This window comes from Chenopodium quinoa, unplaced genomic scaffold, assembly GCF_001683475.1.
Source record: "Chenopodium quinoa cultivar QQ74 unplaced genomic scaffold, ASM168347v1, whole genome shotgun sequence".
In the NCBI taxonomy this organism is placed as follows: domain Eukaryota; kingdom Viridiplantae; phylum Streptophyta; class Magnoliopsida; order Caryophyllales; family Amaranthaceae; genus Chenopodium; species Chenopodium quinoa.
In genome coordinates, this window is record NW_018742684.1 from 530693 (window position 1) to 554391 (window position 23699).

Here is a 23699-nt window from a genome sequence, read left to right on the forward strand (position 1 = left end):
CCTGAATCAAAACTTACAAAGCCACCCTAACCCACAAGCCCAGCAATAAATTAATACTACATGCATCATACACAATAAAGCTTCACAAGACACAAGTCTCAATACAAAGGTCTGAAGTCCTCAGGGAAGATATCCCGCTGTCCAGGTCAATTCAAATATCCATCATTCTATTAAAAATATTTTCATTATCCAAATTCTCTCTTCCACCCTCAAAGAATAGAGCATTTCATAAGGGTAAAATAGAAGACAGATTTCTTCTTTCTAGAACATGTCTCACACTTCAAGGCATCATCATTCAAAAGATTACATGGAATCCTCCAGCATCAAAATTTCTCATAAGCTTCTACGGAAAACTTGATCATACATATAGCACATTAGCATCTAACCCAACTACTGCTCTGTAGTCATCACTGGAGTTCACAAGTACAGACTCCAAACAGCCACTTTCCCATCCTTACTAATTGAGTCATACAGTACTCTAATTGAGTTCACAAGTAGGTACAGACTCCAAAGAGTCCAAACAGCCACTTTCCCATCCTTTCTAATTGAGTCATACAGTATTCTAATTTCTAATTGAGTTCACAAGTAGGTACAGACTCCAATGAGTCCAAACAGCCATTTTCCCATCCTTTCTAATTGAGTCATACAGTACATAAAGGCACTACCATAGTAAAATGTGTACATGGATAAACCTTCTTCTAGGTTATTGCGTACACATCCTTATTCTAGTACTAGAGAGAGACAAGCCAGTGAAATCTGAACAACTATTATAACATCTAGCTTCCCAAACTCTTCACAACACACCAATTTCATATGTTCAGCAATCACAGTCCTTTCACTTTGCAAACTCTTCACTCCATACCAAATTTATAAACCATACCAACACAAAGTGCAGAGACGATAACCATATATACTTCTCAGATTCATCTCACCATGTCCAGCAATTTAAACAAAAGGACATTTGAAAACATCACATTCATATGCTCAGCCCCTTTGATGCCGATGGTTGCATTGCACTGGGATTCTTGCCTAAGTAAAAGTTATATAACCAATCATTTCACCATAACTCAAAACAAAATAGGTTCAACTACTCAATCCCACGACTTAAGCTACTCTAAATAAACAAACACAAAAATAAACTTCATTCAACCACGTAGCTCACAGTCTCACACATCATCCTCAATCTTTTGTTCACGTTTAAGCTGCCCTTCAAATTCTCAATGACCATACTCCATATCATCCTCACATTCATTGTAAACATTCTCCCATTTCCCTTTCCACATTTTTAAACCACAATATAATCCCACAAGCCTTAGGTTTACCGAATTTTATTACCTCTAAAATGAGTACAGGACTATCTTAGAGTGGAAACGCACCCTAATCATATGATAAATTAGCTTAAGTCCGCCTCATACAAGACTTCACAAATTGATGTCTTATATTATTTCTTCTGCACTACGTGAAAAAATGAATTTGGCACCGGTTCAAACCCGGCCTAAGGCACCGGTTTGAACCGGTGCCAATGTGGGGGGTGCCAAAAGGGGTTTTAAAAGGCACCGGTTCAAACCGGTGCCAAAAATCGAAATTGGCACCGGTTAACCGGTGCCAAAAAGGCCCACTAAAAATTATTTCAAAGTTTTTGGCACCGGTTAACCGGTGCCAAAAAAAACCCCCAAAAATCAATTTTTTTTTTGTCTTTTTTTTGCTTAAAAATTAAATAAACTAAATTAAATAAAAACACAAAATATAAATCAAACATCACAATCAATATAAACGATTCTGTTTAATATATATTTAATCAATAAAATTTTACAGCATAGATCAATAAAAAAAATTACAACATATAAATAAAAAAAAATTACAACATATAAATAAAAAAAAAACTACAATATAAATCAAAAAAAAAAAAATTACAACATCACAATCTAAAAATCCCCATATTCTTGATTCTTCGATTATGTATACCTGCGCCAATTAAAACATCAAAAATAAATTGATTAAAATGAATAAGCTGCGAAAAAAATAAAAAAAACCCAGAAAAAAAATCGAATTAAAATCGATTAAAATAAAAACAAAATCGAAAAAACCCAGAAATCAAAAAATAAAAAAAAAAAATCGAAAAAATAAAAACAAAATCCCAGAAAAAAATGAAAAAAACCAGAAATCATAAAAATAAAAACAAAATCGAACAATTAAAAAAACCCAGAAATCAATTAAAATAAAAACAAAAACAAAAAAAAATTGAAATCGAAAAAACCCAGAAAAAATCGAAAATCAAAATTGAAAAACAAAAATCAAAAATCAAAATAAGACAACGAAAGTAAAAATCGAAACACAAAAATCAAAATCGAAAAAAAAGAAAAACAAAAATCAAAATCGAAAAACAAAAATCAAAATCAAAATCAGACAACAAAAGTAAAAATTGAAACACAAAAATCAAAATCGATAAAAAAGAAAAACAAAAATCAAAATCGAAAAACAAAAATAAAAAATTGAAAAACCCAGAAATCGAAAAAATAAAAACAAAAACGAACAAATAAAAAACCCAGAAATCAATTAAAATAAAACAAAAACGAAAAAAAATTGAAATCGAAAAAACCCAGAAAAAATCGAAAATCAAAATCGAAAAACAAAATTCAAAAATCAAAAATCAAAATCAGAAAACAAAAACCCAGAAATTGAGGGAGGAGGATACGTGTTCGTGGTGGTCTCCGTGGTGGTGTTGCATGTGCTCGCGGTGGTCTCTGTGGTGGTGTTCGTGGTGGTCTCCGTGGTGGTCTTCGTGGTGGGCTTGAAGGAGAAGGAGACGCAGTAGCTTAGTCTTGAGGGAGAAGGAGGAGATGAGAAAGGGAAGGAGGAGATGAGAAAGACTGGTTAAGTGGAGCGAAAGAGGAGGAGAGGAGAAGAGGAGAGAGAAAGAGTAGGAAAGAAGAGGAGAGGAGAAGCGGCGAGAATGATGAAATAGGGTTTGGGGGGTATAAATATGGCCGAGTTTTTTTTTTTTTGTTTTTTTGTTTTTTTTTTTTTTTAAAGTTTAACCATTTTTTTTAAATTAAGGAGCGGTTCAATTGAACCGGTGCCCTTTTTGTTTTTGGCACCGGTTTGGTCTGATTCGGTGCCTTTTATATTTGTGTAAAATGGCGCCCAAATTTGGGCCGGTTTAGGGCACCGGTTTGGCCTGAACCGGTGCCTTTATGGGGGTGCCTTATTGTATTTTTCTACTAGTGCTGGCAATAATCCCCCATCTTTCTCACTAACACTCTACTAGCAACTTTCAACCAAAATAATCTCCAACGAGTCTCATGTGAAGCGCAGTTACAATGTTACAATTATCTATACAATCAGTACGAGACTACTATATATAATACAAAATGTTATTGTAAGATCATCTCATACAAGATTTCAGCACTTCAATATCTTATTAGTTCCCTCCAAGCACCAATTTTTAATATGTACACATGCTTCCCTCATTTGAAACGCACCCTGATCATACGATAAATTAACTTAATTCCACCTCATACAAGACTACACACATTTATGTCTAAAACTACATTATTTCTCCAAGTACTAATCCCCCATTTTTCTCACCAATATCCTATACAAAATACACACCAACGAGTCTAAGGTGAAGCAAAGTTACAATTATCTCAAGTTCTCAACAATCAGTATAAAACAACAATCATACACAATTTTATAGTAAGTCTGTCTCATACAAGATTTCGCACTATAATGTCTCCAAGCACCAATTTTTATTAGGTTTACATGCCTTCATTTGACAAAGATGCAAATAATTGTTTCATATAAATCAATAATCAAAAAATTGTACTAGTAATAAGAAATGTACCTTTCTGGGAAGAACACGAACATGCTCAACAACATCATCAGAATCAAAATCAGGCTTAACTTGAAGATCAAAAAGTCTAGACAAAAAGAAAGATCGACCCATTTGAGTAACAAGCTTTTTGATCTGTTTAGTTTGAACAGAGTGTCAGATAATATAAACTCCTTGATTAGAGTGATTTCCATTGATCAATATTTATAGGGATACAATCAGAAACCTAATTATATTAGGTAACATAAGATATGTATAGATATCAAAGATAATCTTATACAAAATGTATCTTAAACCTAAGATGAGAATATTCTATGGATATTCTCTATCATACCCCCGCAGTCGGAGCGGGAGAAAATCGAATGCTCAGACTGGATCTGAATCACGCATTGAGCGGTAAGGATAGTATGGTAACCCATGATCAAAAGGGAAGTAGTAGAAATGTGCCGGTGATGACGAGAGAAGCAACAGCCACGACCTACATAGAGTAAAGATAAGCACTGCTAGGCCGGAGGAGAAGGAGAAGAGTCGCACACAGACTTGGGCTAAGTTGCAGATCCAGGGAAGAAGAAGCTAAGGGATCAAACTATCATCGGGAAGAAGACACTACACTACTACGTGAAATCACAGTTGAAGAAAAACAAATAGAATTGCGCAAGAAAAGGATTAAATTCCGCCGCTTGAAATTAATCAATTCTCAAAAGAGAAACCTAGGTAGCAAGAATCAATACTCCACAAAGATTCCAAGTGCTGCAACAATAAGAGGAGCCAACTTGATAGCAAAAGAAATGTGCAAAAGTTGACCTTATTCTGGTATACCACCACCAAAACAAAATCTATGTGATTATGTGTAGAAAAACCAATGGGGCAATGTAAGAATCATTGTTGGTCATGAGGAGGTGGAAATAGAGTGCAGCACATGGAGTAGGTTGGCAGATATGGTTACTGCCAGTAGTGGGAGGCGGTAGTGTATGCGATTTCCACCAATGATGGAGGCGGCTTTCGCGGTTGCTACTATCGGTGGGAAGCGCAAGGCTACATAAATATTTTTTTTTAAAAAAAAAAACTTTGATAAAAGAAAAAAAAAAAATCTATATGTGTGTGTTTGCGGAAGCATAAAAAATTTGTGTATATCCCGCCGGTGGGTTTAATTTTCTAACCCACCGGCAGGGTGAGAATTTTTTTATATGATCCCAAGACCTCACCTAAGCTGTGATACCATGTCAAATAATATAAACTCCTTGATTAGAGTGATTTCTATTGATCAATATTTATAGGGTTACAATTAGAAACCTAATCATATTAGGTAACATAAGATATGTATAGGCATTAAAGATAATCTTATACAAAATATATCCTAAACCTAAGATGAGAACATTCTATGGATATTCTCTATCACAGAGATCAACCTCTTATTACCACCATGTTGGCCATCTTTCTGCTCAAACACAATACTGGAAATCCGACCCTATTTCCTTTCATGGGCACAAATTTTCTTCCCGAATTCGGACCTTGGGATGCCGATGATGGTCTCAAACGGGTCGGATTTGGGGAACCCAGGAAGGTAAGAGAGGGTGGTTTCCGGGTCGTAAGGGAGGACTAAGGCGGCGGAAGAGTGGGAGAAGTGGCAGAGATGGTGGTGGAGATTGAGAAGGAGGTGGGTTTTGCCGAGGAGTGGGCGGTGGAGAAGCATTTTTTTGAGGAGAGAGAAATTGTGTTTGAGTGAGGGGTTTTCTGAGGGTTTTGGAGTGTTTGGAAATGGTGGAGATGTTGTTTTTGGTTTGGGCTGTTTGTGTTGGTTCTCCAACCATGAGCCCAATGGGAGGAGGAAGGTTAGAACGGTTGGAAAAATGGGTCATTTGGTTCGGGTACGACTTTGACATATGTCCTACTTCCTCCGTCATAGTTACTCGTACAATGTAGTTCCTCCGTTTTTTAATACTTGCAACATATACTTTTTTCACGGTATATTAAGAAAAGTGGGTCTTACATGATTGAATATATTTAGGGTCTATTCTCTTCAGTTATTTTCTGTCCAGTTCAGTTTCAATAAGTTTATTTTAGTTTAGTTCAGTTCTTAATTTTCTTCTCTTAGAAAATATTCAGTTCACTTCAGCTTCAATAAGTTCAGCTCGGTTCAGTCAATCTGAACAGACTCTTAAAATAAGGATGAGGGATTGTTAGGAGTATAATCTAATGACCAATAAGGTCCAAAAAAAATATTTTTCAATTATAGTGTGTTTCAAATATTACTATTGTATATGACAGCTCTCGTAGAGCTGACCCACGCTCCCAGTACCACCTGAGAAGTAAGGGTGTTTAAAAAATCCGATATGAAATTTCATATATCCGGTCCGATTTTAAGGTTTCGGTTATTTCGGACCAGATATCTGGGAAAAAAATTTCAGGTTTTCAGATCGAATATGGATCGAAATTTGTTTGAAAATTTTAACTACCTAATTCGAGAATCCGGTGATCCGTTTCAAAAAACCTATTATCTGATCCGAAAATCTGACTACTCGATCCGAAAGTGAACAACTCTACTAAGAAGTGTACAATCATGCTAGTGGCTGCCCAAAGTCACGGGTAATCTCCCAGTGACTCAGCCTAAGCTGACCTCAGCGGGCTCCAGCCCCGTAGCATAAGGAATCGTACAACTGTAAATAGCAAGCCAAGCAAAACGGAGAAAGGGTTAGACCTTAGACAATCTTATTCTATCACTCACCTTCTATTATTTGCATTTTTGTCTTAAACTCTACTAACTCAAGCATTGGAGGGGGGGGGGGGGGTTCTCTAAAGCACCCCAAAGGGCAATAACCTACGTTCATTGTGCATGAGTTTATAGCCGAAGATCAGATCCACGCACCTGCCTAGCTTTGGAACTACACCCAGAAGAACTATAACTTTTCTATTTTCAGAAAGTGTTACAAGTATTACAAAAAAAGGAGGAAGTATTGTACCTAGCATTCTATGAAGAAAGCTAAGGGTTAAAAATGGTAAACAAAAAAAATAATCTACTGTAAAACATTTACTGTAAATATACCTGATCGGTATTATATTTATCTTAATTAATTTGTCTATTTAGCCAATATGTGTTTTGTAAAACTAATACAAGTAATTTTTTGGATTTTTTAGATTTTAACACCTGATAAAAACGGAAAAATTGATATTAACACCTCCAAAAAAAAAATTATTTTAACACCTCTTAAAAAAATTTAAATTAGAAGTTACCACCAGATAACGGATTCCGTGACGGCAAAAGTCTGTGGGCCCCAGCATTTGGTTTTACTTCCAATTTTCACCTAACAAAATACGAATCTTCTTCCTTCATTGAATACTCACCCAACTTCTTCATTCAATTCTCTCTAAATCTTCATCTAATCAAACAAATATTCAAAGGGCAAAATTTAAACCTAATTTTTTGTGGTTGAGGACCAAAGCTAGGTGTCAACATTGCAGAAGAACAACCCAGCAGGTGTTCGTCATCTTCATCAAGCAAAAAGGGGCAAACGTTGCTGGAGATCTGACAAAGACAGTCGAAAGATTCCAAAGAAGGTATTTTTTTTTATCATCTTTGATTGTGGTGCTTGGTTGATGTCAAAATTGCAATTATATGCTGAATTAGGGTTACTTTTGGTAGAAGAGCATGAAACCCTTGACAATTCAATTGACTATGCAAATTAGGTTAATTATTTAATTGACTTTGCGAATTAGGGTAATTAAATTGTTTAATTGAGATTAGAGGTTATTTACAGTGGTTTATTCTTAATTAATTCATGGAGTACTTGAATTGAGTTTGAATTGTTTATGCAAAAATGTTGGAATTGCTGCCTTTGCACTGCAAGTTAGATAATTAGGGTAGATTTGTTTATTCTCTTAGTGTCATTGCGCATGTTATCATATAATGTTCAATTATTGAATGGGTTTTAATATTTGTTATCCTTTTTGACTGGTGGATAGATAATGGGGGACAATGATGGCATGGTTGACATTTGTCTTAGAGTTGGAGGTGCATTTGTTCCAAAAAGAGTAAGCAAAGATAGGCAGCTTCTTGTTTGGTGTGGTGGGTGGTGTTATTGGAAAAGGAAAGTTGAAGTGTCTAAGATGGATGTGCATTTGATTAGGACAATTGCTATTCATGGGTTTGTTCAAGGGGATATCCCTGTTCCTATGCATTACAATTGTTGGTATAAGGAGAAGGGGAAAACTTTTAACACTAGGAAAAGGGAGCTAGTTAATAGTGAAGATATTAAGGGTCTTTTGGAGACAACAAATGGTGAAGGGTATGTAGAAGTATTTGTAATAGTACCAACTACTACTAACCCCACAAGTGAGGCCCAACCCAATCCACCAAAGGCAAATAAAAAGGGCAAGAAGGGCACCACTGATACTACTGTCAGTGTGAGAAGGAGCCCTAGGTTTAGTAAGGCAGAGAAAGGAAAAGAGAAAGTAGATGAAGTGGTAACTGAGAAGGGTAGGTTGAAAGGGAAAGGGTCAGCAAAGGCAAAAGCTCTGAAGTTTGATGAGCTTGAGGATGTTGACTCTGAGTACTCAAGTGAAGATTTCAGTGATGAGGACTTGGACTGGGAACCTAGTGAGGAAGAATATGATGAAGGGGATGAGGAATGGTATATTGAAGGGTCACAGGATATTTTGGACAAGGTGAACAAAAGCTTGAAGAAAGGGCTGGGAAGTGAAATAGAAGAAGTTGTTCCCCTTAAAGATAAGAGGTCAGAGCTTAGAGAAGACCTGGATGTTAGAGATCTGCATCTGAATCCAGAGAATGAAGGAGATTCAGATGAATCAAGGAGTTTGTGTGGTTCTGATGAAGAAAAGGACACTGCTCCATAGTTCAATGCTGATGTTGACTTTGAGAACCCTATTCAGTTGAAAGTAAATCTAATGTTCAGCAATGCACAAGTGCTAAGGAGGGAACTTAGACTTCATGCAGTTCAAAATAGGTATGAGTTCTACTTTTTGCATAATGACAGTACTAGTATTACAATACAATGTAGGTATAGGTGTGATTGTGAGCTCAACACTTACACTTGTAGAATGCTTGCTTGTACATGTGTGGGGAGAGTGAAGTGTCAATTCAAGGTCTTTGCTTCAAAACTTGTTAAGCAGCAAACTTGGCAAATCAAAAACCTCAGATTGAAGCACACTTGTTTAAGAGTGAGGAAGAACAGGATTCTTACTGCTGAGTATATAGCAGAGAGGTATTTGGAGGAGTTTAGGAGTAATCCTAGCTGGAGAATTAAGGAGATTAGAGCTAGGATTCTGAATGATTTGGGTATTGAAGTGACTTATTTTAAGGCATGGGTAGCAAGGTGTAGGGAAAATTTGATTATATTTGGTTCTGCTAGGGAGCAGTATGCAAAGGTGTGGGATTATGGGAAAGTTGTGATGAAGTACAACCCTGGTTCTGGGTGTAATATTGTTGTTGATGGTATTGATAGGCCAGAACCACCCTTGTTTCTCAGAATGTTCATGTGTTTAAGACCTCTGAGAGATGGTTTTGCAAGAGGTTGTAGGCCACTTATTGGGGTGGATGGTTGTCACCTCAAAGGTGCCTACCCTGGGCAGATTTTGGTGGCAGTGGCTAAAGATGGGAACAACAATTCGTTCCCCCTAGCCTGGGCCATAGTGGAGGTGGAAAACAAGGAAACTTGGGGTTGGTTCTTAGAGTCTCTAATAGCTATGTTCACACATGACCAAGGAGTTAGGCTAACCATCATGTCTGATAGGCAAAAGGTAATACTACCTTACTTTTTTCTTCCAAAATTTTTATTCATGTGTAAGTGTTTGAGTTTCTTCTAATATGGTGCATTGATGTTTGCCTTTTTTAGGGATTGATTGAAGCAATGGCTGATGTTATTCCCAAAGAAGACCAAAGGTTTTGTGTTAGGCATATTTGGGCCAACTTTAAGCTCAAATTCACTGGAGCAACATTTAAGGAGCTTTTTTGGAGTGCTGCTAAGGCTAACACTTTTGTAAGTGAATTTGTTCCCTTTGATGTGCTAAGTTTTACATTTGCAGTACTTGTTAGATTGTGTAATGACAGTACATGTTTAGTTTTACATGTTTAGTGCTGTGTTTGATAATGCATGTGTTACATATATGTTTACTGACTTGAGTAGTTGTTCTGTGTGGTTTAATATGTATGTAGTTGGCAGTTTGAGTATTTGTCTGATTGTATATGTATGCATTTGTTAGTTTGAGTGTTTTTCTGATTGTATATGTATGTATTTGTCAGTTTGAGTATGAGATAGTCATGGAGTCTATCAAATTTCTTGATGAAGCTTCATATGAGTACTTAGTGAGTATTCCTCCCAAGCATTGGTGTAGACATGCTTTTCCACCTACTGCCAAGTCCAACATGTTGTTGAACAACATGTGTGAGACTTTCAATGCAGTAATCAAGCCTGCTAGAGATAAACCAATCCTCACCCAAATGGAATGGATGAGGAGGTATATAATGAACAGGAATAATGAAAAGTGGGAGGATGCCAAAAATATAAATAGTAACTTAGTGCCATATGTCAGGCATGTTCTGCATAGGGTAGATTTTGTGGCTAGGGGGTGTGTGGTACAGCCATCAAGGGACAGCACATATGAAGTGCAGCTTAAGGATGACCAAGTGTTGGTTGACTTGGAGAAAGATACATGCACATGTTACCATTGGGAACTCACTGGGATACCCTGTGTTCATGCTTATGCATGCATGCTAGATATGAGGGGTGACATAGAAGCTTATTTTGACCCATACTACACAATGGAAACATACAGAGCTGCTTATGAACCAGTTGTCCACCCAATGCCAGGTCCCAAACACTGGGAGAAAGTCAAAATGAGATAACCACAACCCCCTGCATTTAAAGTGCAGCAAGGCAGACCAAAAAGCAAGAAAAGGAAGCTCGAGCCAGGGGAATGTTCAATTGCAAGTAGCTCAACAAAGAGGAAGAAGCAATGCAAACACTGTGGGGGTTTTGGGCATTATGCCAAGACCTGCAAACTACCTCCAGCACCAGCAACAGAGCTAGTAAAGGCAGCAGGCAGACCCCCCCTTGAATACACCTTGGAAGGTAGAGGAGAGAAAAAAGAAAGAGCTCAGGGCTGCAAAAAAGGTAAACCCAAATCAACCTCAACTTGCTTACTCTTTTTTTTTGGTACATTTTCAATCCTATAATACATGTCATTAACTATTCCATTTTGACACAACATGTGTTATATGCTGCAACAAAGGCAGGAGTTGGAAGACAACCTACCTCAACCTAACCAACCTCCAGTCAATCAAAAACAAAGAAGAGGGCTAGCTCTAGTCAACCTAGTTCAAGTCAGCCAAACCCAAAGAAAGAGCCTCCAACCAAGGCAAGAACCCCCTCAAGTCAGCCTGCAGCCCAACCAGCTCAGTAAACAGGTGTTGTGACAAGGGGCAAGATGCAGACCTTCAAGATGAACCTCACCCAGTGAATTCATGTGTCTAATTAGTGAACAATGTTTATCAGTGAACAATTTGTTAGTTTTCCTTAGTTTTATGTATGATTTGGTAGATTTCCTATGGGTTTGATTACCATATGACATTTTAAAACTTGTATTTATGATTTGCATTGCTTTAAGGCAGTGTAAAGTAAGCTTCTTTTGTCAAACTACTTTTGAAGTGCTTACTTATTTTGCCAATGAAAAAAGGGAGCTAGTTTCACAGCTTTTACAATCTTCAATTCCTTTAGCAATGTTAAAGCATTTTAAAAAACAACAACTCAGTCAATGCAAATATCATTGAAACCATTCTCATAACAACTCAAGCCAATACAAAATATTTAAATTCAGGTTCCATAACTTAATTGATACTAATACAAGTTAACCACCCCTACCCATTATGAAAACAACAAACATTGACAAACTAATACAAATTGTAATGCCCAACCAACCAAAATAGTTCATTGAAGTTGTCTTCCCTGCACTGCACTCCCTGTTCATTTTGTTCCTGTCACCTTTTAAGGCCTTGCATCTAATCTTCAAATTATCAACTTCATTTAGTAGGCACCTCCTTTGACCACTGATTTCGTCAACATCCCTTTTCAATTCATTGACTTTACCTTTTAACAGCTTCTTATCCAATAAGAGGTTGTTAATAACCCCTGTTTGCCAATCTGTCCCGTCAGGTTGATCAACCCACTCGAAAGATTTGCAGCCCCTTGTTTCTGTGATTGGATCACAAAACTTACAAGCTCTGAACTTCATCCCTGGATTCTCCCTTGTCCAGCTAGTTAGCTTTCCCATTGGCACACCACAGTTGCATTTCTTTTCATTAAATGGGGAAGAGCTAACAAATGCCATAATCTGCATCAATTTTAGAACAACAATTACATATACACATTTAATCATCAACGAATTAACATTGTTAACAACAATTTTCAATTTTAATTAACTAATACAAAAGGCCCCAAATTTCTATTTCTGATAAACCCTAGTTTTGTAATTGGGCAATTTCATGCATACATAACACAATCTAAGTATCAATTCGAGTACAAAACAATCCTAATTAATAAACCTAATTGTTGAGTCCCTTAGGTTTTGATTGATAGTTTTGAATGATGACAAACAGCTAAGGGAAACAGGTCCTTGAAAGTGTTCGATACAGTTGGGGGAACCAGCTAACATAGAACACTGTTTCCCCAGACAAGTTATTACTTACATGAGTTTTCTTATTGAACTAACTTGTCTTTATACAGGGAACAGTTATATGATAAAAGTGTTATGTACTGGTAGGGAACCAGTATGTAATGTTTCCATGGTTGCTACGTGGTAAAGCAGTCACATACTCTTTATTGTGCATTAACCATGTTACATGTGCAGTAGTTGAGTTGATTCCAAGACTTGGAGCATAGAAGCCTTTCGAAGATATTTCGAAGAAAGATTGTTTGCTCATAATAGAAGTATTCAAGGAAGATTCAAGTCTTGAAGATTACATGAAGAAAAGACGATTTATGCTTTAATATGTTATCTAGGTTTTCATGTAATATGCTCCGTAGTATGCTTGCATGTTTGGGTTATATAAGTGCTTAAAAATATATTGAAGTATGATATGAAATCTGGTACAAAGTTGGAACAGGTTTCATAACATGTTTCAATTCAGGGAACCAGGTCGGGGAACCAGGTTCACTGTATTCGAGCTGCCGTTTTGGAAAAAGATTTTACAAAAAGATTTTTTCGAAAAGATTATCTTGAAAATATTTTGTGCAGCTGGAAATAAGATGAAATATTCTTGGTTACCTAAAATCTAGGAGTATTTATCTTAATTGATTCTATCTTTGTGATTAAATCAAATAAGATAAAAACTTTCCTAAAATTACATTATATCTTATTCTCTAAGATTGTGTGATTTAAGGAAACTAGGTTTTAGGAATCTAAGCTTATATAAACTCATCTTATTTCACATATTTCGTGTGCCTCTCCAGAAATCAAAAAGAGCAATTATTTGAGAGCATATACTTAAGCACTAATCCCATTCATCAAGTCATATACAAGAGCATTCTAGTACTTAAACTTTTTCTCTTAATTAGCTTCGTAGAAGTGAGATCAAAAGGGGAGTTTTTGATTCTTGTATTGAGTCTTTAACAAAGGGGTTAAAGGCTGGGTGAGTGTTTGTGAGTTCAAACACATTGGGCTTACGAGTGTAAGTCGAGAGCACACTCGGAGTAGAGTGTGGGGTTTGCTGGTTCCCGGAGTAGGGAACAGCAGAGTGTTCTTTGTCTTTGTTTTTCGGAGTAGATTAATAAAGAACTTAGGATAGGAGGACGTAGGCCTGAGTTGGCTGAACCTCGTTAAATTTGTTGTGTTCTTTATTGCTTTGTTTCGTTAAATTTGTTGTCTTCTTTATTGCTTATTTATATTCCGCTGCGTACGGGAACCAGCACAACTGGTTCCTCACACATAATCCGAAAAGAAGCAAAATTAGCCAACGATTACTTAACACTCAATTCACCCCCCCCCCCCTCTTGAGTGCCCATTGAACCTTCAATTGGTATCAGAGCCTAAGCTTCTCGAAAGAGTAACATCTAGAGGAGTTAAGAATGAGTACTCAAGAATTAAGTGCAATCGGTTATGACAACAAGTCACCCAAGTTTAATGGAAATAATTATGCTTGGTGGAAGAACAGGATCCAGAATGTTATCATGGGTATTGATTATGAATGCTGGCTCGTAGTTAAAAATGGTCCTAATATCATTCTCAAGACAGATGTTGAGGGGAACCAGGTTCCCAAGAAGGATAGCGAATTGGTCATTGCTGATTACAAGTTGCTGGAAAAGAATGCTAAGGCAATGTCAATACTACAACAAGCAATAGGTGAGACCGAAACAAATCGTATCTCTGGCTGTAGTAGTGCTAAGGAGATATGGGACACCCTTGAACTTGCGTTTGAGGGAACCAGCGAGGTAAAACGGTCTAAAATTGATTTAATCATGTCTAAATATGAATTGTTTGCCATGAATAAAAATGAAAAAATCAATGACTGCTTTCGTAGGTTTATGACTATAGTAAATGATCTTAGATCTCTTGGTAAAAATTTATCTGACGAGGATCTTGTGAGAAAATTATTGCGTAGTTTAACAGATGCATGGACAGCCAAGGTAACAGCAGTATATGAAGCAAAGGATCTGTCTACCTTGTCTCTGGAACAGCTGATTGGTTCCCTTATGACTCATGAGATGCTGATTGACTCTAAGTCTGAGAAGGAACCAGCAAGAGGCATGGCGCTTAAGGGAACAGTAGAAGATGATGAAGATGAAATTAGCATGATTGCAAAAAGATTTGAGAGATCTCTTCGAGATCAAAGAAAGAATTTCAAAGGTAAGCATTTTAAAAACTATAAAAAATCTAACTCTAATTCTTCTTCTACAGGATGTTTCAAGTGTGGAGAAAAAGGACATCTTATTCGAGATTGTCCTAAGTGGAATGACAAACAGTCTAAATCCGGAGATAAACAAGCATACAAGAATGCCATGATAGCTTCCATGTGGGGAGACTCTGACTCAGGGTCAGATGAAGAAGAAGGATCATCCAACTCAGATGTTTGCCTAACTGCCTTTACAAACATCAAGGAAAACAGCACTGGTCCAGGAACCAGAGGGGGAACCAGTACATTCAACAAATGCTTTATGGCAAAGAAGGATGTACTACATGAACGCAAGGTAAGCTTAGAGCAAATTAGAGAAGATATGCATGAATATGATAGAGAAAATATGCTTGCTTGTATTGATTCCTTACTAGATGAATGCTATAAACTAAGTGAAACATACATAACTTGCAAAAGAGAATTAAAAGAAAAACGTGGTGAATGTAATATTGCTATTGCTAGTTGTGATCATCTAGAAGGAGTCTGTTATGAACTAAAAAATCAAGTAGCAGAACTAGAGGTTGAATTGGACAAGTGTAAAGTGGAACTAGAAAAGGAAAGATCGTTTGAACCAATTGATGGAGAAGAGGATCTGACCTCCTGGTTCCCTAGAGACTTATCAACCACTAGTGATACTCTTGATTTTTCAGTAGCTATAAGTAAAGCAAATTCGTGTACTAGAACTTCCTTGTTGAAGGCCTTTGAAACATTGGCTTACAACCTGGAAAACTCTCACAAGGAAATTGCTTCACTTAAAGCTGCACAGTTCACTGTTTCCCCTACAGGTACCAGTGTAGATGTCAGTAATACGATTGATAAGTATGAAAGTAATATTTGTGATTTGCATGCGGAAATCAATCAACTGAAAAAGGACAAGCAACCAGTGATTGTTGACATGTCTATTGACTCTATGGTTTCAAAACTTAATCTACAATTCGAAGCTTTAAAAAGTAACTTTGATTTTCTTAAAGAGAAAAACGAATTGTTAACTAAAACACTTGAAACCAGAGAAAAAGAACTTAATGATAGTCATAGACATGTGGACAAATTATTGAATGCTCAAGAATCCTTAAATTACCTGACTTCATCAAGAGGAAACAGAGGAAAAGTTGGTCTTGGTTATACTAGACAGAGAACCAGGACTAACTGGTCTCCCAGAGAAACCACCTGGATCAAAGAATATCAACGAGGCAAGTATGTCATGACTAAAGAAATGCATGTGTGTTTTCATTGTGGTAAAAATGGACATAAGATACATGAATGTCCAGCTAAGAAAATTAGTGCTAATAAGAACAGCAAGGGTGTAAAATATGTGTGGAGAAGAAAGGATCAACAAGATGTTAATGTTGTTGAAAAGGGACCCAAGTATGTTTGGGTTCCTAAAACTAATGTTTGATTTGCTCTTGCAGGCTAGAGTGAAGGGAGACACCTATTGGTATTTGGACAGTGGTTGCTCAAGACACATGTCCGGGGATAAAGATCAATTCCTTTCACTAGTGGCCTTTGATGGAGGAAGTGTCACCTTTGGGGATAACAACAAGGGAACCATCACTGGTTTAGGTAAGGTTGGTAAGACACTTTCTAACGCAATAGATGATGTTTATTATGTTGAAGGCTTGCAACATAATCTCTTGAGTATTTCTCAATTATGTGACAAAGGTAATATAGTTGAGTTTCAAGCCAACCTATGTCACATAGTTAACTCACAAACAGGAGAACTTGTATGTGAGGGAACCAGGAAGCATGATGTTTACATTACCTTCTTAGATAAAATCCCTCAAGACAAGTCCATCTGTTTGAGAGCTGTTTCTGACAATAATCAATGGATTTGGCATAAGAGGTTTGGACATGCTAGCCTAACACTTCTAAACAAACTTAAAACACGTGACTTAGTTGTAGGCCTTCCTAACATTAAGTATGAAGCTGATAAAGTTTGTTCTGAATGTGTAAGGGGGAAACAGGTCAAAAATTCTTTTAAGTCTAAAACTGTTTTGAGTACCAGTAGACCCTTCGAACTTGTACACATTGATTTGTGTGGTCCCATGAGAGTACAAAGTCGAAGAGGTCATAGATATGTCTGTGTTATGGTTGATGATTATTCCAGGTACACTTGGGTAATGATGTTACACACAAAGGATGAAACGTTTGAAGAATGGGTAACATTGGTGAAACAAGTGGAGAACCAGCTCACCCACAAGCTGGTCTCGGTAAGATCAGACCATGGTACTGAATTTGAAAATGCTAACTTTATTGATTATTGTAGGGAACATGGAGTTAATCACAACTTCTCAGCCCCTAGAACACCTCAACAAAATGGTGTTGTAGAAAGGAAGAATAGAACTCTTGAGGAGATGGCGAGGACGATGCTCATTGAGAGTGGTCTCCCAAAGAGTTTTTGGGGAGAAGCTGTTGACACTGCTTGCTATATATTGAATAGAGGTCTCATTAGACCAAAGTTAAATAAGACTCCCTATGAACTTCTTAAAGGTCGAAAGCCCAACATTACATATTTTCGCATTTTTGGATGTAAATGTTATGTGCATAATAATGGGAAGGACCAGCTTGATAAATTTGATTCTAGAAGTGATGAGGGAATCTTCCTTGGATACTCTTCTCACAGCAAAGCATATAGAGTCTTTAATAAAAGGACTCTTCGTGTTGAGGAGAGTGTCCATGTCATTTTTGATGAATTTAACATGTCTTCTGAGATTGCGCAGGTACAACCTGATGAAGTGATTGGATTGATGGATTTCACGGGGAACCAGTATACTGGTCCCACGGATGAAGTGCAAGCAGATCTAGGCCTACCAAATACTCCACCAGATGATAATGATGAAGTGCCTAGAGAAGAAAATGAAGATAATGAGGACTCTGAAGGGGAACCAAGTCCTGATGGTTCCTCAAATAATAGACAGGTAATGAGTTCAGGGGGAACAGAAGAAGGTACCACCCCTGAACCTGAGGTAAGTAATGATAGAGGAAACAGCATGAATGTGAATCCTCCTGGCTCCTCAGAAGAAGGAGAGATCCATGAACATGCTGGTTCCCAACTTAATGAGAAAGCACAAAACAGTCTTAATTTTAAAAGTTATAGATATCAATCTTCTCATCCCACTGATCAAATAATTAGTGATATAAATAAGGGGATTCAAACGAGAACAAATGTTTTTCAAAACTTTTGTGCTTTCTATTCTTTCCTGTCTAATGTAGAGCCTACTGACTATAAAATGGCATTGACTGATCCTGATTGGGTACTAGCTATGCAAGATGAGTTAAATCAGTTTCAGAGGAACCAGGTTTGGCACCTGGTTCCCCGTCCCAAGGAAAGATCAGTCATTGGCACTAGATGGGTCTTTAGAAACAAGTTAGATGACCTTGGTACTATAGTCAGAAACAAAGCAAGGCTAGTGGTGCAAGGGTACAATCAACAAGAAGGAATTGACTATGATGAGACGTTTGCACCAGTAGCTAGGCTAGAGGCTATTAGGATTTTAATTGCTTATGCTGCTCACATGAATTTTAAGCTGTTTCAGATGGATGTAAAGACTGCCTTCCTCAATGGATATTTAAAGGAAGAAGTATATGTGGAGCAGCCACCTGGTTTTGAAGATGCACTGTTCCCCCAACATGTGTACAAGTTGGACAAAGCATTATATGGGTTGAAACAAGCTCCGAGGGCTTGGTATGAAAGATTGTCCAATTTCTTGATGGCAAATGATTACAAGAGGGGAACAGTAGACAAGACCTTGTTCATAAGAACCAGGGGGAAACACTTGATTGTAGTACAAATTTATGTTGATGATATTTTATTTGGTGCTACTAATCAGGTTTTATGTGATGAATTTGCTAATCTTATGCAGAGTGAATTTGAAATGAGCATGATGGGAGAACTAGGATTCTTCCTAGGGCTGCAGATTAAGCAAATGGATGATGGAATAATGATCCATCAACAAAAGTACTTAAAAGAGTTGCTGAAAAAATTCGGCATGGAGAACAGCAAAGCTTATGATACACCTGTTCCCCCATCTACAAAATTAGATGCTGATCTTAAGGGAAAAGATGTTGAAGCTTCTCTTTATAGAGGAATGATAGGTTCTCTACTTTACCTAACAGCTAGTAGACCTGACATTGTGTTTTCTGTTGGTTTGTGTGCTAGGTTTCAAAGCAATCCAAAGGAATCTCACTTGAAGGCTGTTAGAAGGATACTTAGGTATCTTGTAGGAACAGCAAATCTGGGATTGTGGTACCCCAAAGGCAGTACCATTGATCTTATTGGATACACAGATGCAGATTATGCTGGTTTCTTAGTTGATAGAAAGAGCACATCAGGTATGGCACACTTTCTTGGCTCTTGTCTAATTTCATGGGGTTCTAAAAAGCAAAATTCAGTGGCCCTATCCACGGCAGAGTCTGAATATATAGCTGCAGCTTCATGCTGTTCCCAGCTACTGTGGATAAGGAACCAGCTGAAAGATTTTGGTGTTATTTATAAAAGTGTTCCTATTTTCTGTGATAACACTAGTGCAATCAATATTTCAAAGAATCCTGTGCAACACTCCAAGACAAAACACATTGAAATAAGACACCATTTTTTAAGAGACAATGTGGAAAAAGGATTGGTGGAGATGTTGTTTTGTAAAAGTGAAGATCAAATTGCTGATATCTTCACAAAGCCTTTGTGTAGAGAGTCTTTTTGTAGGTTAAGAGTCCTTTTAGGTCTAGTTAGACTTTAGGTATTGGCTTCAATTACTTCCTTCAATGATTGGTTAGAATGGTATTCTCTTGTATAGTGTGTGTACATACTTATGTTGATATCTTTCAAGTGTTGTGTAGATGGTTCAAAATCTCAAAAGGATTGAGAATCATTGTTGTAAGAAACAGGTGAAATCAGGCTGAATTGCCAGAAACAGCGTGACATGGTTCTATACAGGTACCAGCAAAGGGAAACAGCAGACCAGCTCTGATATGTCATCCGATAATATCTTTTATTTTCGGAAGATTACTATAAGATATTTCCTTTTGGAAGGAATTTATCTTATTTCAGTTATTTAATCCCATATAAAAGGCAAACATATCATATGCCTTATTTATAGTTGGTTGAGATAATTATGGTAAAAGATAATTACCAAATTTTTGATTTCAATTTTAAAAATATCCTTTACAGTTGCTTTTTATTGGCTCAACTAACTCTTTTCTTTCCTTCTTCTCTCTTTGTGCTTCATTGTTAAAATATACACTAACCCTTTGTGCAGATCATCAATCATCATCACTCGAAATTCTCTTTCTCTCTCTCGTATGCTTTAAATTCATCATTGTTCATTTGGTTACTGTTCACTCAAGGAACCAGCTCAGTCTCAGGGGGAACATCAGAAGGAAGCATAAATGTCCTTAAGCCCGAAGTTGGAGGAAATTCAGAAAAGTCAAAGTGAAAAGGATGAAATAGAGGTTGTTGGTTATTATGAGGAGACACCCACTGCTAAGACCATGGTACGAAGTAGAGTAACTCAATTAAAGAAGTTCACTGAGAAGGTGCAGGAGGAACAGTCCATTGACGCTGTTCCAGGAACCAAGAGAAAAAGGGTACCAGCAAGAACCTCCTTGCTTGATTGATGTGATGCTAGTTTTGCACTCGTTATGCAACAAGGAGAACATTCTGAATCAGTACATATCTCTCATGATTTATAAAAAAAAAAAAAAAAAAAAAAAAAAAAAAAAAAAAAAGAGGAACCAGCAGGTCAGGAAGTGGTTTTGAAACAGATTGGGGAATCACAAGAATATGCTTAGTAATACAATGATTTTGGTTTAAGCAGAGCATGGTGACAAAGATGAAGAGGAATCAGATGATAATACAGAAGATGTTGCAAAGTTTGAGGAGGAGGAAGGGAACGAGAATGATGATGAGGAGTGATGCTGTTTCTGTTCTTGTTTCCTCACCCTCATGTTTATTCTAAAATAACTGATTTTGTTGGTCTGTCTACTTCTCTCCATTCCATGAACTTTCTTTTTGGATGGATTTGGGCTTCTTTGGTTGAACTTTGTTGGCTTGTATGAACTACTAACTCTGCTATGGTATGAACTGTTTGACTAATCTCTTTTTGCAGCATAATGCTTGAATGGTGGTTGATGCCATTGTATGGATAAGCACATTAACTTGTGCACATTGCTTTTACTTGTGGATACTTTTTAATGATGCCAAAAGGGGGAAGTAGTCTGAAGTTGAAGCCTAAGGTTTAGCTAGTTTAGATTGAGTCAGTTTGAGTCTTTTTATTTCGTATTTTCTATTTTATGTTTAGGGAACCAGTTGGCCTAACTGACTTGTTCCAAAGAGTCTTGAGTCCTTGTCTTGAGTCCTTGAAGTTTTTGACGGTTTTCCTTTTGAGCATGTTCACAGGTTCAGGAACTTCAAGAGTTTGTCATCATCAAAAAGGGGGAATTTGTTGAGTCCCTTAGGTTTTGATTGATAGTTTTGAATGATGACAAACAGCTAAGGGAAACAGGTCCTTGAAAGTGTTCGATACAGTTGGGGGAACCAGCTAACATAGAACACTGTTTCCCCAGACAAGTTATTACTTACATGAGTTTTCTTATTGAACTAACTTGTCTTTATACAGGGAACAGTTATATGATAAAAGTGTTATGTACTGGTAGGGAACCAGTATGTAATGTTTCCATGGTTGCTACGTGGTAAAGCAGTCACATACTCTTTATTGTGCATTAACCATGTTACATGTGCAGTAGTTGAGTTGATTCCAAGACTTGGAGCATAGAAGCCTTTCGAAGATATTTCGAAGAAAGATTGTTTGCTCATAATAGAAGTATTCAAGGAAGATTCAAGTCTTGAAGATTACATGAAGAAAAGACGATTTATGCTTTAATATGTTATCTAGGTTTTCATGTAATATGCTCCGTAGTATGCTTGCATGTTTGGGTTATATAAGTGCTTAAAAATATATTGAAGTATGATATGAAATCTGGTACAAAGTTGGAACAGGTTTCATAACATGTTTCAATTCAGGGAACCAGGTCGGGGAACCAGGTTCACTGTATTCGAGCTGCCGTTTTGGAAAAAGATTTTACAAAAAGATTTTTTCGAAAAGATTATCTTGAAAATATTTTGTGCAGCTGGAAATAAGATGAAATATTCTTGGTTACCTAAAATCTAGGAGTATTTATCTTAATTGATTCTATCTTTGTGATTAAATCAAATAAGATAAAAACTTTCCTAAAATTACATTATATCTTATTCTCTAAGATTGTGTGATTTAAGGAAACTAGGTTTTAGGAATCTAAGCTTATATAAACTCATCTTATTTCACATATTTCGTGTGCCTCTCCAGAAATCAAAAAGAGCAATTATTTGAGAGCATATACTTAAGCACTAATCCCATTCATCAAGTCATATACAAGAGCATTCTAGTACTTAAACTTTTTCTCTTAATTAGCTTCGTAGAAGTGAGATCAAAAGGGGAGTTTTTGATTCTTGTATTGAGTCTTTAACAAAGGGGTTAAAGGCTGGGTGAGTGTTTGTGAGTTCAAACACATTGGGCTTACGAGTGTAAGTCGAGAGCACACTCGGAGTAGAGTGTGGGGTTTGCTGGTTCCCGGAGTAGGGAACAGCAGAGTGTTCTTTGTCTTTGTTTTTCGGAGTAGATTAATAAAGAACTTAGGATAGGAGGACGTAGGCCTGAGTTGGCTGAACCTCGTTAAATTTGTTGTGTTCTTTATTGCTTTGTTTCGTTAAATTTGTTGTCTTCTTTATTGCTTATTTATATTCCGCTGCGTACGGGAACCAGCACAACTGGTTCCTCACACATAATCCGAAAAGAAGCAAAATTAGCCAACGATTACTTAACACTCAATTCACCCCCCCCCCCTCTTGAGTGCCCATTGAACCTTCACTAATGAATTTATTACATAATTAACAGACAACCAACCTAAATTTACCCAATTTGATTCAACATAATTCGTTGCATTTGTATAAATTAAACCCAAATACCTGCTTCAGTAGTTTCAATGTCTTCCACGAACTAAAATAAAACCAATTAATCCAGTAATTTGAGTTATTTTGAAGCAAATCGATCAGTTTCAAACAAAGATTAGGTTAAAATAGGGGAGAATTGGGGAGAATCGTGCATATATAGAGGGAATTCAAAAAACTATCCGTTAGAGTGGGACCCAGTAACAGTTCCGTCAACTGAACTATGATTTTGGTGGTAACTTCTAATTTAAATTTTTTTAAGAGGTGTTAAAATAATTTTTTTTTGGAGGTGTTAATTTCAATTTTTCCGTTTTTATCAGGTGTTAAAATCTAAAAAATCCTAATTTTTAACATACATTAATTTATGCCCTCAATTGTTTCAATAAAAAATAAAATAAAATTTATAAAATAAAAAATTATGCCCCAATAACGGTGTGATAAACTTATAAAGGATTTTTTTTTTTGAGATATATCTATTGTTTGGTGTTTTAAAATACCTAATTGCACTTTAGTGTTTTTAAGTGTATTTTTTTTATCAGTAATTTTTTCACTTTAGTTTTTTTTTTTTTTTTTTTTTAAATCCTTTATGGATTTATTTTAATAGCTACAATAACTAGAGTTGTCAAAAGCTGACCCGATCCGAAATACTGACCCTAACCCGACATATTAACCGACCCATCTGAACCCGAAAAAAATGGTGACCCGAACCCGACCTGAAACCAACCCTTGACCCGAGTATTTGAGACCCGAACCCGAACATTAACCAACCTAGAGACGACCAGACCCGAATGTAATTCGTAAATTATTGACCTGAATCGAACTCGATCTGAACCGAAATTGACCCAAACCCGTTTTAACCCGTCAAAGCCCGAATTCAACCCGACCTGTTCTTAACCCGACCCGAATTCAACTCGATTTGGTCCTAACCCGACCCGAATTTAACCCGACCAGTTACAAACCCGACTCGAATTTCAACCCGACTTGTTACA

At 36.9% G+C, this 23699-nt stretch overlaps 1 protein-coding gene across 1 annotated transcript; it reads left to right on the plus strand.

Moving 5' to 3' along the window:
- Positions 1-8734: 8734 nt before the first annotated feature.
- LOC110722504 lies at positions 8735-10691 on the plus strand. Its single transcript, XM_021901772.1, has 3 exons — positions 8735-9586; positions 9682-9825; positions 10089-10691. Exons 1-3 carry the CDS (start codon positions 8735-8737, stop codon positions 10689-10691), a joined length of 1599 nt encoding a protein of 532 aa, XP_021757464.1.
- Positions 10692-23699: the final 13008 nt, after the last annotated feature.

Excerpts from the sequence above, each read along its gene's own strand:
- LOC110722504 (XM_021901772.1), top strand. The coding sequence starts at position 8,735 with ATGTTCAGCAATGCACAAGTGCTAAGGAGGGAACTTAGACTTCATGCA. Across the intron at positions 9,587-9,681 it reads TCATGTCTGATAGGCAAAAG|GGATTGATTGAAGCAATGGC; the intron begins GTAATACTACCT and ends TGCCTTTTTTAG. Across the intron at positions 9,826-10,088 it reads CTGCTAAGGCTAACACTTTT|TTTGAGTATGAGATAGTCAT; the intron begins GTAAGTGAATTT and ends TGTATTTGTCAG.